Genomic DNA, 15,500 nt, shown 5'->3' on the forward strand with positions numbered 1-15,500 from the left:
GCAATGGCAGGGGAGGGAGTGAGGTTACAGAACATGACCCGTGAAGTCTGTGAGACTGCTGGCTGGTGTCATTCATTTTTTGAGGAGGATGAAAGCCCAGCAACCACAAGGAGAATGAGTGGATGCCATGGGTTCCAAGACATTGATGAACCCAACTCCGGGCTGCTTGATTCCATCAGCCTTCAGGATTCAACCCATGTTGCTTCTTACAGGAAGTCCTCCAGGAAGGTTATCACTGGAATCATCTCCCTTCCCCTACATTGCCCACCATCCACCTTTCTCTGGAACCAGCTGTGATATCAGAGGTCACAAAAGCGGATGCTCACTGGGATGAGGGAAGGGGCTCTACGGTGAGCTGCAGGGTATGTGCCCCATTTAAGGGTTAAGTAGAGAAATGGGGCCAGTGTGGTCACATGTTTCAGTTTTTCAAGAAGAGTCAGAAATCTAAAATCTTATGTGAAATTTCACCATTTTTAATGTGTACAAAACGTTCCCCATGTTTGGGCCCTGGACCCTGCCTCAGCACTCCCTGTGACAGGGAAGGAAGGGTGCAGGTGAGGAGGGCCAGCAAGCTGTGGTGCCCTCAAGCCCTGGTCCTGTATACAAAGGGACCCAGGAGACGAAGTCACAGTCAGACAGGATTGTATAAGTCATGTGTTTCCCTGTAAGACCTGGCTCTCCCAGCTATCAAGGAGGGGCATGAGTCATCTGGCCCTGCCTGACCAGAGTCAACCTCAGAGGCCTGGACACATAGGTGGGGGCAGTGTGAACAAGAACCTCTAAAAGGACAGGTGTCCACCCTCTGAGGAAGTGGGACAGAAGTCTGGGGTCACATAGCAGAGATGCTGCAATAGACCCATGCCTGGGAGAGGGTTTCAGGCAGGCCCAGGGGGGAGAAAGGTCACTGTGTTCAGGGCAGCAGGCCTAGGAGGACAGTGAGTCAAGGCTCGAGACCTTGCAGGAGAAGATGGGCTTTGACGGCAAGTTTGCTCCAGGATGGGGAGGTATGCTGGGACTCTGAGGAAAAACAGGTGGGTGGAGAGTAGAAAGGCTCTTTCAGGTACGGCCTGGGGGAGAACCAAGTCCAGGAAGCTAGATGCCCAGGTGGAACTGAGGACAGGTGAGGGTTGCAACCTTCCTGTGCTCCAGGACAGAGGGCCAGGTCTGGTGCAGGTGGCTGTGCCCCCAGGCTTCAGTGGAGAGATGACTGGGCCTTCAGGCAGAGAAACACGGAGGAGAGGACAGGGACTTCAGGCAGAGAAAAACCGAGGGCCGAGGAAAACTTGCATCTCTATGGGAGGGTAAAGGTTGACTTTTGGGGTAGTGCCTACAGTGAGTGCACCCTCCTATAAAAGCATGTCTGGGCCTCTTGGTCTCCATCCCAGGCCTCCGTTACCCCCACCGATCCCTGAACCCTGTCCTGTCCCAGGGGGCAAAGATAGGGCTACGCGGTCTTTGTGCATCAAGGTAACCAGTGAGATCCAGCCCCCCGCCCCCAAAGAGGACTCTGGCTGACCCAGCGGCCGCGCTCATCCCAGGTAGTGTGGCCTCAAGGGCGCAGGGCAAGCCCAGAGCGGCCAGCGGCGGGACTCCCCATGCACTACCCGTGGCACTTCTCTGCCGCCGCCTCGGGGTGTCTCTGCTTCGCTGCGAGCCAGGGGAGCTAGGGGGACAGTCTAGAAGGTGAGGCGGAGGGGTGGGGGGATGGGGGTCGGCGGCGGCGGCAGCCGCGCCAAGAAGCGCCGGGTCACCGCAGGCTGCGCCCGCCGTCCCCGCCCTCCTCGAGCTCGCCTGCGCCCTCCCGCCTCCTCGTTTGCTCCTTCCCTCTCTCCGCCTCCCCTCCGTGCTCCCCGCCCTCCCCTCAGCGCCTCGCCTCCTCCGCCCCGCGCCCTGCGGTGCGGCAGCTGCTGGCGGCTCCAGCTGCCCCCAGATGTGGGCTGGGAGGCGCGCAGGGAAGTTTCGAGCCGGTTGCGAGTGCGGGGCCCTGGCTGCGGTCCCACTGCCATGGATCTGCCGGCGGGCGCGGACAGCCGCCTGCTCTGCCTCGCGCTGCTGCTGCTGCTGCTGCCGCCGCTTCTGCTGCCGCCGCCAGTGGACGCCTGGCTAGCCGCCACCGACCCCCCAGGTAGGTGCGGCACACCCCCACTCTTGCGACCCCCAGAGGTCCGCCCCGCCTGGCGCGCCTCACCGCCCCCTCCTCAGGCTGAGTCCTGCTGGACTTGGGCAAACTCCGAGCGCCCCGCCCCGGGCCAAGTTGGCCAACTTCGGGCAGGCTTGGTTGCGCAGGGGGCGCCCCCGCGGTGCCCCCGAGCACCTAGGGCCGCGGGGAGCTTCGAAACCCTTGCAGCTCTGCGGACACAGAGAGTGGAAGTGCCCGGCCGGGAAAGCCCCGCGGCGAATCTCTCGCAGAGCCAGCCCCAGCGGGTCCGGGGGAGCCAGGGCCAGGCGGCGCCTCGGCTGGCGTCCGGGGATGCTCCGGAGGAGACCAGTGCCGAGCGCGCCGCCTGGGGCCCTGAGGATTGATTTGGGCTCCCCAAAGGGGATCCCCGAAGATCCGAGGGACCCTGCTCCACCCCTCGGGGGACAGAGGACCGGCAGCGGGCTCAGCGGGAGCTGGACACGAAGGACAGGCCGCCAGTGTCCAGAAGAACCGAGTTCTCTCCGCCCCGGGGGCCACTGGAAGGGTAGAGGCGCACGGGTAGGGGGTACAAGGGGCATGGCTTCGTAGCGGCCCCACGTCCTGTCAAGGACAGTAGGTTCACGGGGGGCAGGAGGGCGGCTCTGACGCGGCGTCCCCCGGGGAACTGTCAGGAGCCCGCAGATCCTCAACCCAGAACGGGGCAAGGAGCAGAACTCTGGGCTTCCAGGGTCCAAGAGTGGGATCGCCCGGGGCGGCGGAGCCAGGGAGAGGTGGACGGGTTAACGCCCCTCCCCCAGTGGCTGAAAGCTGGGGAGGTGCAGCCTAGTTTCTAGGGGTTGCCTGGAGGAGTGCCTCTCCTTTCGCAGTGGGGGCGGGGCTGGGGTTGCGGGGCGCAGCGAGAGGCTGGGATCTCCCAGTTCTTCGCGGCTCTGATGCCCCTTTCTGTTGCAGGCGGCCCCCTGGGACACGGAACGGAGCGCATCCTGGCGGTGCCTGTGCGCACTGACGCCCAGGGCCGCTTGGTGTCTCAAGTGGTGTCTGTGAGGACTGTCCAAGCTGGGGTTCGAGCCCGCAGGGCTGTCCCAGTCCAGACCCCGGGCTTCCCTGGAGGCAGCGAGGACCCTGAAGGCCGACTCTTCTACAATGTCACGGTCTTTGGCCGAGACCTGCACCTACGGCTGCAGCCTAACGCCCGCCTTGTGGCGCCGGGGGCCACGGTGGAGTGGCAGGGCGAGTCGGGTGCCACGCGGGTGGAGCCCTTGCTTGGGACCTGCCTCTACACCGGAGACGTGGCCGGCATGACCGGAGCCTCCTCCGTGGCACTCAGCAACTGCGACGGGCTGGTGAGTGGGCGCTTCTCTCTCTCTTTGTGTTCAAGGCCCTTGCTCGGGCTTCAGAAGCTGGTTACCTGGGTGTCCTCCAGGAGGGAAAGGCCCACACTGAGGACCTTCTCTGCTTAGGGATGCATGACATCCACAGAAGGGGTTGGCTGGACTGAAGTCATTTTGATTGGCGGGAGAGGGGTGATTTATACCCGGGAGTCCCAGGGTCTCCAAAAACCCTGATCAAGGGTCTCCTTTCTGCCTGCTGGCACAGGTCTTGGTCTGGCATCCAGGTGTGTGTATATTTCTGTGTGTGCGCGTGTGTTTGGAATGTCGCTGTGTACTGACTAGTGTCTGGGTACCTGTGCACCTGTGGGAATGTGCCTTATGTGTCTTGCACACAAGTGTAGCTATAGGTTTCTGCTCGTTCATGTGCAGCTGAGTGTGTGACCCTGTGCATTTTAGTGTGTGTGATGTGGGGCGGCACATGTGCTGGCAGTCGTCTCTTTGTTTCTGTGGGTGCCGGTGGTGCCGGCCCAGGGGGACGGCAGTGGAGCTGGAATGCCCAGTTATGCCGCTGCCCCGGCTGACGGGGAGCCGCTGATTTTTATACTGTGGTTTCCTGTTGAACTTCAACTGGTTATTTGAAAAGTCGGTTTTCTCTATTTTGAGGCAAGGGGAACATTAGAAAATACAGGCTCTGGGTCCCATGGGCAGCCCCTGAAGGGCAGGAGTGAAGCTAGTGGGTCGCCTCTTGAGACTCCCTGGCCCACCCAGTGTGATTGGAGCCCAGGGAAGTCCACCTACTCCTGGGGGCCCAGAGGGACCATGGTTTGTCAGAAGGGGCTCCAAGGAAGCTGGATTAATGCTCAGGGAGGCGGCTGACATTGGTGGTGCTCTGTCCGGCCACCCAGGGGCCTGGCCCAGGGCGGAAGCCTCTGTAGTGTTTTATTTTGGAGTGGATATGCAGTGGTCAGGTTGGTTGTGCTGGCCAGACATCTAGGCCGCCCCCCACAGCTAAGTTCTACTCTAATTGCTACTCCGAAGACTCCTCTTCCGAGGGAGTGGCTGGCCTCACAGCCTGCTGCCTCTGAGCCCCTGTCCTCAGGCTTGTCCTGCTGGCTGCAGAGCCAGCAATTACTCCAGAGTCCTGCAACCACTGGTCTTCTTTTTATGGAGACACAGGAAATGTCACTTGTTGCTACCAAAAATCACCGCCTTTGGCTGGCTTTGGTTAGAGCCTAGGCAGATTGCAGACAGCTGTCAGTGCCCTTGGGGGCACTGGGTTAACATGGTACAGCCTGCTGTGCCCATTGTCTCTGTGATGTCCTGGGCTTCATGGGTACATCTCTTTACTCAAGGTGAGTTACCTAAATGAAAGGAAAAGGGTCCTGGGGACGCTGGGGCAGGTGGGTGGGCTGCGAGAGGTGACATGGATGTGGTATGTTGACACCACATCCATGGTGGGCCAGCTCCTGTGTACTAGTTAATCTTAGCAGAGAGCATTTCAGGGGGACTTTGTCACTGCATCATTCATTCAGTTCATTCAGTGATTCATTTGTTCAACCAGCACCTCTAATGCATTTTGTCCACTGTGCTGATCAGAGATGGGGGCTGGCCCAGTGCCTCCTGGGGCCCACACGCTCAGGGCAGCTGGGGGCTACCTGAAGAATGCTTTGCCAGCAGGCAGCCACTCAGACTGGTGATCCTAGCAGAGGGAAGAGGTACCAGATGTGCCTCGGCCAGTCAGGACAGGCACAGTGAGCTGCCAGATGTACTGGACACACATCAGCAGGACTGGAAGGAAGACTAAAGTCGGAAAAGGGTCTGGGCCTCCCTGGACAGCCTTGAATGCTGTTGGCGAGAAGTGGCCTAGGGACCGTGGGGTGGCATCATGGCTTCTCTTTTCTTTCTTGTCGCTGTGTGTGTCTGTTCTGATTCTGTGCCAATTAGTTCCTTAGCCCTTAATGCCCCTCTGCACATCACCGCCCATGTGCTAAGGGTACAGGCTTCAACCCTGCAGGGGAAGGGTCCTCATGCCTTGTTTACAGCCGGGCATCTGAAGCTCAACCCCTGATGGCAGGAGTCTGCCCTGGTTCTCTCCAGTCCCTTCTCCCACGACACTCCCAAGTCTGGTGGGTGAAAGTCACTGAGATGTGATAGCAGGAGCTGTACTTCCTGTGCATGCCCCTCAGGAGGCCTCCCACAGCTAAGTGCGTAGCATCCTCCCAGCAGCCCTGGCCCTGAACCAACACACCACATGGAGCCCCTGCTCTTCCTTCATAGGTAGTGAAACATGTCCAAGCATGTATGGTGCAGACCGCCCAGGGATCTTGTTAAAATTCAGATTCTGACTCCGCACTTCTGGCCCCACTGAGGTTCTGAGCTTCTCAGGGGTTCCTGTGCTGATGCTCTTGACCTCAGACCGCACTTTGAGAATCAGGGCTCTGCAGCCCCATTTCTGCATTACAATTCTACAGGCTTGCAGGCTCTGAGCAAATAGGGTTCGGTGGACCACAGGGTGTGGGAAATGCTGGGTCTTACATTCAGCCTGGGAGAATCAAGAAGTCCACGGGCTCTCTGAGAAGTTCTGTAATAAAGAAGCCTCTTGAGCTTTGTGAATCCAGCTCTGCCAGCATAGGTGGGACTGTGGGACCCTGCGCTGAAGAACGTATGGAACTAGCTTTCCTGGACACTGTGCAGAGCAGCTGTGGAGCAGGGTTCAGCTGGCCACTGTGGTCTGAGATTAAGTTTAGATGCTTTGGTGAGATCAGCCTCTCCCAAGAGCCACAGAACCAACCTTTCAGGCCCCTGAATTGGGACATACATGTGCTCATCTATTTAACAGGCCCCCTGAGTTTATTTCATTTCTTTAAAGAAAGACAGTAGTCAGTAGTTTTGTTTACCATGGACAGCAATCTCCTAATCTATTTGGTACAAAGGGTCAGGATCCTCTCACTTTTACAAGTGACAGAAAACTCTCCAATCAAATTAGTTTAGACAGAGGTGGGAAGTTATTAGCTCACATAATGCTGTGTTCAGGCATGGCTGAATCCAGTTGCTCCACTCAGGTCATGAGGATGCTTGCTGTCTCTTGCATACTCCTTCCTGTGTGTTTGTTGCCTTTGTCATCAGCTGGAATCCTTCTGTCGTGAGTTAGGAGGCCTCAGCAGTGCCAGGCTGACATCTTTTCCTGATTATTCCAGCTGAGTCCCGTGTTACGCTGGCCAGCCTGAAGTCACATGCTCCCATGAGAATCAGGACACGAGGTTTTCAGAACCCTATTGATAGGGAGTATAAGAGGTGCTGCTCCCTGAAATGATATGAGGGCAGGACCCTGAGCCTGCCAATGTTCAAATTCTACTGGAGTCAGGTAGAGATGGAGACTCCAGAAATGCCAGATGAAGACACGCTTCCTAAGACATTGCACCCTTTTCTCCAGAGGGGCTGAAAAATGGAGAGCCCCCAGGTTCTTTCACAGCCACTGGACAAAGTGTTCATAATGTTTACAGGGAACAGTTAAAGCTTGCCTTTTCATGATGCACAGGGAAATACTTCTCAGCAAAGGGTTCTTGTATGCTGCGTTGCTATGGAAAACTTTTCTAGTCCTTCTTGAGCCACAGGACAGGTGTGCTGATCTCGCATCATCCTTAAACACCCAATAAGAAGGCTGTTGGCATCAAAAGTAATACTAGTATCTGACAAACCTTGTACTCTCACTCTGCACTGTGCTCCCTGTGAGTGCCTTATGCTGAATCTCCCTGTTTAACCCTCACAGCACCCTGTGGCCAATGGCTGATCTTATCCCTATTGGACAAACGAGTAAGCTAAAGCTACAAAGCCAGGACAGCTTGCTTCAAGCTTCACACCAGTATTTGAACGCATGTTTGTGTGACTCCAAGACTGTGCTCACTACATGTTATTGCCTCTTTTGCATGCCAACAAAAAGTATGAGAGTGAAGAGATGCATTTCTTTGGAAAATTTCTATCTTTCCTCCTTGACTCTTGGATGCCCTCTGAGCTAGGGGTGTTGACCACTCTCAGTGCGAGTGAGCAGGAGCTGGGAGAGGCCTAGGGACCAAGTAGCCTGCTGACAAGCTGGGTGATGGCAATGGGGAGGGAAGCGCCTTGCCCCACCTCTGTCCCATTCAGCGCAGCTCTGGAGACCACTCCAGCCTGGCGTCTCTAGCCAGGCAGGGCCTGTGTTTGGGCAGCGGGAAGGGTCAGCCTCCGAAGCCTGAGGAGGGGGAGCATACCCCCATGACTCTGTGATGCAGAGCCCCCATTGTATGGCCGAGATTCGGAGAGGCTGCTGCCCTGTGGGCTGGGGCTCCCTTGCTAGGCTGCCATCCTGGCCAGGCACCTTCTCTGTTTAGTCTTGCTGGACCATAAGAGTCACTGAAGTCTACAGAGAGAAGTCATTTGCTGGCCTAAGGGACCAGGAGAAGTTATATTTTTCCTAAACAGGCTGCTGCCTTTGAGGCCACACATATGGCTCCAGCTGACTCTAGTGCTAGAAAGGAGGCAGCAGGGCCAGACTGTGGGGCTGGTGGTGTGGGGTGTCTGGGACTTGCAGCTGTTCCTTATAGGGTCTGCCTTGGCACTGTGTGGAGGGCAGTCAGAGGGTCTTAGGTACACCAACGAGAGGCCCTGCACTTGGCAATCTACACAGCTGCCCAGGGAGGTCTGTCTCCTCTACAATGTCTCACACTCCTTGTTTAAAACTCACTCAGTTTAAGTGACAGAAAACCAGCTTATAATGGGTGAAACAAACAAGGGGCATTATGGCCCCAGTTATCCTTGGGGTGTAAGGAGTATCAGCTTCAGGCATGGCTATATCCAGGGGCTCAGGGATGGTTTTAGAACATATTCCCTCTGCAATCTCTGAAAAATGGAGAGCTCTCTTTTCAGGGTAGCTCCTTCTGGGATCTAGGGGCGGGCTCTGCTGGGCTCCACTTAGGGTGCAGGCCTGTCTTTACACCAGTCACTGTGATGTGGGCCTAGCCCATCTTTTGCCCACCTTTGGTGTTGAGAGTGAGCATCAGATCCCTGGACTCTGGAATGCACTGGGGTTTTATCATGAAAGCAAGAGGAAGGGCAGGTACCCCAGGCAGAATGGCTACTGCCATACCCTACCTGGACTCTACGCCTCCACATCTGGCCCAGATCCCCAGATGCCCAGCTGCCTCTGGGCTTCTTCCCCAGGTGGCCCCATGCTTGTAAATGGAACATGGGTCTCTCCAGTCTCTCCAGGCTGCACCCTTTACTGGGACCAGAATCCCAGAACCCTAGACGTCCTTGGACTTTATCTTGGTCCTCAGCTCTCCACTATGCCCAACCCCAAGCCCTGCCTCTGGCTCCTTCTCCTAACTGCTATCTCCCCAGCCACTCTGTTGCTACACAGCAGCCAGACTGATTTTTGTAAATCACACATTAAATCACGTCACACCATTGCTTAAGACCTTTCCGTGGTTCTTACTGCTCTTAAAAAATAAATTCAAACCTGCAAAATAAAAAATCCAAAACTACGGAGCTGGCATTCAGTGACCCCCATGGCCAGGCCCAGTGGTCTCTAGCCTTATTTGTCATTGTGTCCCCCTCATGCCTGTGCTTCCGTCACACTGAGCTTTTTGTTCATCCTGTGCTGGACACTCCCAGCTCAGGGCCCATGTACAGGCTATGCTCTCACCCCTCTCTCTCCACCTGGCTCACTGTGTAGGTTTCAGTTAAATGGTACTTCATCCAGGAAGCCGTGTTGGACACTCATATCCATGCTGCACTGTTGTGCCATGGAAGACTCGTGCCTGGTGAAGTCCATAGGACCCAGCTCTGGCTGGGCAGAGCTCCGCTAGGAGCCATGAACTGTGAGTGCCTTCAGGGTGGGGGTGCCAGAAGCCAGTGCAGGGACCGGGGGCAGGATCACCACTGAGACTCTGTGCCCTCCAGTGCCCACAGCTGGCCTGTCTCTTCTTGTCTGCCGCCAAGCCCAGAGTGCCCACACTCGGTGGGCCAGGCCCCCTTGGAGAATGGCCAAAAGCTGTCTCCTCCCACAGAAAAGCACTTATGTACACATGTAGTATCGCACATTTTTCCTGCCTCATCCTTGGGGGTCTCAGAAACTCAAGTTCAAACTCCTGGTTTAAACCAAACTAAGTAAGGGAGGGAAACACCATTGGGCCTGTGTGGGGAAGGGTCGGGCTGCAGTGAGGAGACCTTGGGCCCAGCTCTGGCAAGTTGCCATGTGACCCTGGGCAAGTCCTACCTCTGGCCTCAGGGTGTCCACGTGGACAGTGGAGACTGAAGCCAAACATTTCTGGGACCCTCGTGGGCAACTCCAGGTGTCTTAGGGGTCAGATGGGGACCAGACACAAGTGAGGGGATATAGTTGGCAGAAGAAGAGGTGGGGACCCTGGCCAGCCCATGCCTTGCCTTCTGTGAAAGATTGTTGCCCCTAGGGACTGTGGGCTCCTTGCTGCCTGACTCTCCAATTTTCTTCAGGAGGCTGCAATTTTGAGTGTGTTGACATTATGTGAGCAGCAAGTCCAGTGTGCAGACCCTGTGTGGGCACTGAGGGCCCTGGAGGGACATCCACAGGTCGATGTGGAAGTATTGGGAGCTGTGCTGATGGCAGGATGATTAGATGGGCCAGGGCTCCCTGCAGTCAGGGACCATTCTGGGGAAGTGTCAGGGGAAAGTTATTGTCCCCAATTTGGCTAGGGGGGAGACTTTATTTGGTAAAAATGGCTTTATTGTATAACATCAGTTGTGATATGGCTCAGCTGGGAACAGCTCAGTTGAAGCAGCCCAGGTGCAGCAGCTCAGGTGAAGCAGCTGTGGTGTCACAGGGGAACACAGTTTTAAGTGGAAACTGAAAGTTTGCTCTATTGAGGCAGAGGTGGAACTGGCTTATATAAGAACTCCGCCCTCCTCCAGTCCCTGATTGGTCCCTTCCTACGCAGATAAGGAACTCCAAATTAGCACAATTTGATTGGCTCAAATAGCACTGTCCTGATTGGTCAGAATGGAGCTGCTCTGATTGATCAGTAAACATGCAAATGAGGCTATAGCTGCAAAGCACTGGTTGGCCAGGAGAGGTCTTCAGCCCGTTGGTTGATATACCAGCCTAGAGGCTCCTTTATAAGGGTAGGCTCGGATGGCAGGAGGCAGACTGCCTGGTGCAGCTTTTCACTGAAGCATAGAGAGCAGTGGTCCTTAGGCTCAGTTTATAAGTTTGAGCCCCATTAACCACCAGGAGTCTTTAACAGGCACTTTCATTCTTGGGGTCAACAGGAACTTGCTGAGAATTCAGTCTCACTTTATCATGGTCACCCCTCCTCCCACTCTTCCAGGGTATCCTCAACCTCCTGGCTGGCCTCGCTACCCGCTCTGACTGGGGGTGATTTCGTGGGAGAAAGGGGGCTTTCCAGGGGCTTTTCTCTGTGAGGCAGGAAAGGGTACGCGTGGCCAGGGGCCACCATGGCACAGGCTGCTTGGTGCAAGGTTCGCACTCCAGAGGCCCAGCAGCAGCCTGTGCCTGTCCTGGCTCATGGCAGCCATTCACACTAGCATTCATGGTCTGAGACCCAGACTCAGCTCTTCAGCAAGTAAGGCATCCGAAGGCCCTTACAGGAATTGAAAATCATAGAGACAGGCAGTGGGGTGGTGGGCGTGGGGTCTGGGGCATGGGGAATTAGTGTTTACTGAGCACAGAGTTTCAGTTTTCCAAGAAAAGAGGTCCGGAGATGGATGGTGGTGATGGTTGCACAATGTTATGACAATGGTGAAGATGGTAAATTTTATATGCATTTTTACCACAATACAAAAAGGCATCTGAGGACTCTTGGGGCTGGGTGAGTGATTACAGCATGGGTTGGTGTCCCTGGACCCTCACTGGCCCAGCTCCTCCTCCCCTATGTGACTGGTTTCTGGGGTCACTGTGGCTGCTTCCACACCACTCAGAACCCCAGGGACAGCTTGGTGACAGCTGAAAACAGTCTGTTATTTGGTGGCTCTGGTTGTGGTGCTGAGCTTCACCCTGATTGGACAGGATTAAGTCATGGAACCTTTCCATAAACGAGTCACTGTGGCCTATGGATGCAATGTGCTGATTGGCAATGGCTTGAGTCACATGTTCATCCTGAACCCAGGAAGGAGAGGCGCTGACTCCTCACCTCCAGGCTACTCTGACAGTCAGAGCCCCGCCCAGAGTTGCCTGGGGACCCACGGAAGCCACTGCTTTCCCTGCAGGGGAGGCGGTCAGGAGGTCATCGTGGGTCAATCTCAACCCACAACATGTGCCACATTCCTGCAGATGTCCTGGGAGCCACTCCCTATTGTCCCCGTTTTACAGATGAGGAAACCCAGACGCCCCCCATTACTCAGATTTGTGGGCTTTCAGTGTATTGGGTCACCTTTCCCCTTGGAATCCTCCAGGGCGGAGCACTATGGAGTACGACTTGACCACTCAGGAAGGCCAGCACTGTTGGTCGCTAGCCTGTAAGTCCAGGCGCAGAGCAGCCACCTATTCCAGGGCCAAGCCCTGTGAACTTGCTGGCCTCTGCCCTGATCCTGCCCTGGAGCCCTGTGTTTCTGGTGCTGATTGCTGAGTGAACGATGCTGCTCATTCAGATGCTGGCAGGTTTCAGAATCCTCCTGCCCCATAGCCAGCTTTGGCTGCCCACACCCTAGTGTCCCCAGCCCTTAACGAGTGAAGACCTCTGCCCAGGGTTAGCTGAGTGGTGGGGAAGGCCCAGTTCCCACCCAGGCCTGCTGTGAGGACCACCAGTGCAATAGCCATTGGGGCACATTTGCCTAGAGCTCCTTGGGCAATCAGCATTGAGGGTGGCTTTGGTGAATGATGGCGGCCTGAGCTGGGGCCAGGCCTCCTACTCTGCTCTGTGAGGTCTACAGGGGCAGGGGTGTGTTGGGGGGGGCTCTGCTAGGAACCTGGGTCTGTATGGCGGGTGGGCAGACACACTGTGTTATCCGCACTGCCCTCCCTGGCTCAGACTTCTGGGGCTGGGGCCTTCTGCGCTGCTGCTGCCAGAACCCACCAGGCTGCAGGCACAGGTGAGCATATGTGCACATTCATCTATCTGTTCACGGGGGTATGTATGTATATGTAAAAATGTGTGCATGCAGGTGAATGTGTGCGCATAAGCTTGTGTATACATGTATATCTTTATGTGGGACATGTGAGTTCATGTAAGGATGAATTTGAACAAGTATGTGAGTATGCACATGAGTATCTTGTGTAGGTTACACGTGTGCATTTGAGTGAGCATGTGCATTCTCATGTGTGTGTGCATGTGTGTTCTTGGAAGGGGTTTCCTGCAGAGGAGGGGACTAAGGTGGAGTGGAGGTACTAAGGGAAGAGGAAGACCTTGGTCCTCTGAATCTTGCTACCTCCTTGGACCGCCCACAGCAGGCGCTCTGGAAAGGGAGGGCCCAGGTGGGAGCCTCTGGCTTTGCTGCGTAGGCTTTATATTAAATGTCAGCTGTCCACGAGGTCAGCGGTGCTATCATTAATATGGAGAAGTTATTACCAGGCCTGGAGCCAGCTCCTTGGGCTCATCTGTGAATTTCAATTACACTTCACATCTACTCCAGGCCTGTGGAGTGGGGTGCTTCTGCTCAAAGGCAGCAGAAACTGGCACCCAGGACTCCAGGCTCAGAAAGTTCCAAGGGGCCAGGCAGGCTCAGCACTGCCCGGCCTGACCCTGCATCATTCAGTGATAAGCTCAGCGATCAGTGGACTTAGTGTGGGCTGGCGGCTGGTGTGTCAGTCTGTCAGCTCTGCCCCATGCGGCTGGGTAACCTGGACAAGGGCCTACTGAACTAACTGTGAGGGAGGTGTCCATCCACACCCACCTCACTGGGTGTTGGAAGGATAGGTGCATGACAAGCCTGGGCTAAGGCTGGGGTTTGAGAAATGGTGGCCATTTCTGTATTTCTTTGGATCTGAGGGGCCATCAATGATAGGACACACACCAAGAAAGAAAGGACACTCCCAATTAAATCTTGCCACAGCCCCTCCCGGCATTAGCTCAAGCCACCTGCCTCTGGTTGTTGGGGGCAATGGTCTACTTCTCCTGCCTCGCTCGCTTGGCCTCCTTGGTGTGTGACTAGCTCCATGCACTCCTGGGTCTCCTCCTGACTTTGGTGGAGTAGAGAGTCACAGTCATTCCTGTGGGACAGTGCTCACTCATCAGTGAGCCATCAGTATGGCTCACAAAGCCATACACACCATGTTCTCCGTGCCTTCCTGTACATTTGCCCTCCATAGTATGACTTTCCAAAGACATTTGAGTGGTAAGGGTCCCAACACAAGAAGCGCCGACCCTGCACTAACTCAAGGAAAGGAGGCAGCTGGGCCTCTGCACGCCAGGCAGTGCCTGCCACCCAGCGACCGCTGCCAGCTGCAGGCTGCTGGCAGAGATGAGGCCCGCTGACTCCATCCCGAGTGTGGTAAATGTGACCTGTGTACAGCCCAGAGTCCTGGACATGCAGCCTTGTCATCATCAGTACTATAACGTTTCAGGTGGGTTTGGGGCTGTCAGAGCCGACATGGCAGTCCTGGCTGGGAAGCAGGGTGGTGGCAGAGGCTGGCCGCTCATGCAGGAGGGAAAGACCCTGGCCTGCTGTGGTAGTAGCGCACTCAAGGGTACTTCTGCTTTGAAAGCAGGATGGGGAGCACATGGCAAATAAGGTGTGTGTGTGTTCCCTGCACACTTGCCCTTGGGCTCAGCAGTGGCCAATCTGATTGGGATAGAGCTCCTAGAGGCATGACCAAAAGTGGCTCAAGAGCTGTGAGCGACTGGGACATGACCAGTGTGGGAACTGGGGTGCTCACTGTGTATGTGGTTGAAAATCTTTGCATGACTTCCCTTGGCTCTCCACACATACAGATTCCCTACCACCCGCTCACCCTGGACCAATGCAGTTTGAACTGTGCAGGTCAGTTGAACTGAGCAGGTCCATTGAACTGCAAGGGACAGTAGAAAAAATCCATGAGTAAGTGGACCCACGCAGTTCGAATGCATGTTCTTCAAGGGTCAGCTGTGTATATAAACTGTATTATGCCACATCTCATCTCCAGTCAGATTAGGCAATGTCACAGATAAATTTTATTTTTCTGTCTGTTCCTGAACCTGCACTAACTGTGTTCATCATGAGCGCTTCAGAGCTGTACGCAGCTCAAATATTAGCTGTGCCAGCCGCTGTGGCAGCTGCTTCAGCCACGTGAGGCTGCCAAGTACCAGGAACGTGGCTGGTCTGCACTGAGGTGCTCTGAGCGTAAAATACACACCAGCTTTCAAAGAGTTATGGTACTACAAAAAAGAATGTTTTATTGATAATTTTAAAGTGTTGATTATAGGCTAAAATCATATTTTGGATATGTTAGGTTAAATAAGATGTATTGCTGAAACAATTTCACCTATTTTTTTTCTTTTTTTTTAACATGGCAACATCTGAAGTCCACACTCCAATTCTGTGGGGCAGAGCTGCTCTGAAGTGGCTGAATGCAGCCCCTAGGGCTGTTATTCTTTCGCAAAATTTTGTTAGCTCCTCGCATCTGTTTATTCTTTCGATTGAATTTTAGAATTGTTTTGTTAGGTTAAAAAGATCCCTTGTGAATCCGACTGACATTAAATGAAACTTAGAGAGCAATTAACAGCAGGGATCGACCTAATTTACAGTATTGGCCAGGATCATGGTGTTTTTTCAATAGATTTAATCCTGTTTTGTTGCTGCTACTGAAGTATTACACATTTTTTAATACAGGTTACCCATTGTTTTTAATCAGGGTCATTTCAAGGATTTTTTTCTTTTTGCCATTGTGAATTGAATTGTTTCCATCTATTGCTGCTGTACAGGAAGGCTATTGATTTTTATATAATTATCTTTTGTCAAGCTTCTTGACTGAACTCATTAATTCCAATATGTCTTTGTGGATCCCCTTGGGGTTTCAGGCGTAGACTTGGACAGTCTGAGGCGATGATGATTTTGGAGCTTCATTTCCAACCTGCACCATCTAG

General features: G+C 54.6%; 1 protein-coding gene across 7 annotated transcripts in view; it reads left to right on the top strand.

The window, feature by feature from the left end:
* Nucleotides 1–1,889: 1,889 nt before the first annotated feature.
* Nucleotides 1,890–15,500, top strand: part of ADAMTS2 (ADAM metallopeptidase with thrombospondin type 1 motif 2) — a 267,913-nt gene continuing 254,302 nt past the window's right edge. For all 7 annotated transcript variants that reach the window (XM_053670905.1, XM_053670906.1, XM_053670907.1 and 4 more), the window contains exons 1-2: nt 1,890–2,125; nt 3,092–3,483. In XM_053670905.1, coding sequence (XP_053526880.1) covers nt 2,005–2,125; nt 3,092–3,483 — 513 coding nt within the window. In that variant the 5' untranslated portion in view covers nt 1,890–2,004. The remainder of the gene's footprint in view (nt 2,126–3,091; nt 3,484–15,500) is intronic.

The sequence above is a fragment of the Artibeus jamaicensis genome, unplaced genomic scaffold (genome assembly GCF_021234435.1).
Source record: "Artibeus jamaicensis isolate MK-2021 breed Jamaican fruit bat unplaced genomic scaffold, CSHL_Jam_final contig_648, whole genome shotgun sequence".
Taxonomy (NCBI): Eukaryota; Metazoa; Chordata; class Mammalia; order Chiroptera; family Phyllostomidae; genus Artibeus; species Artibeus jamaicensis.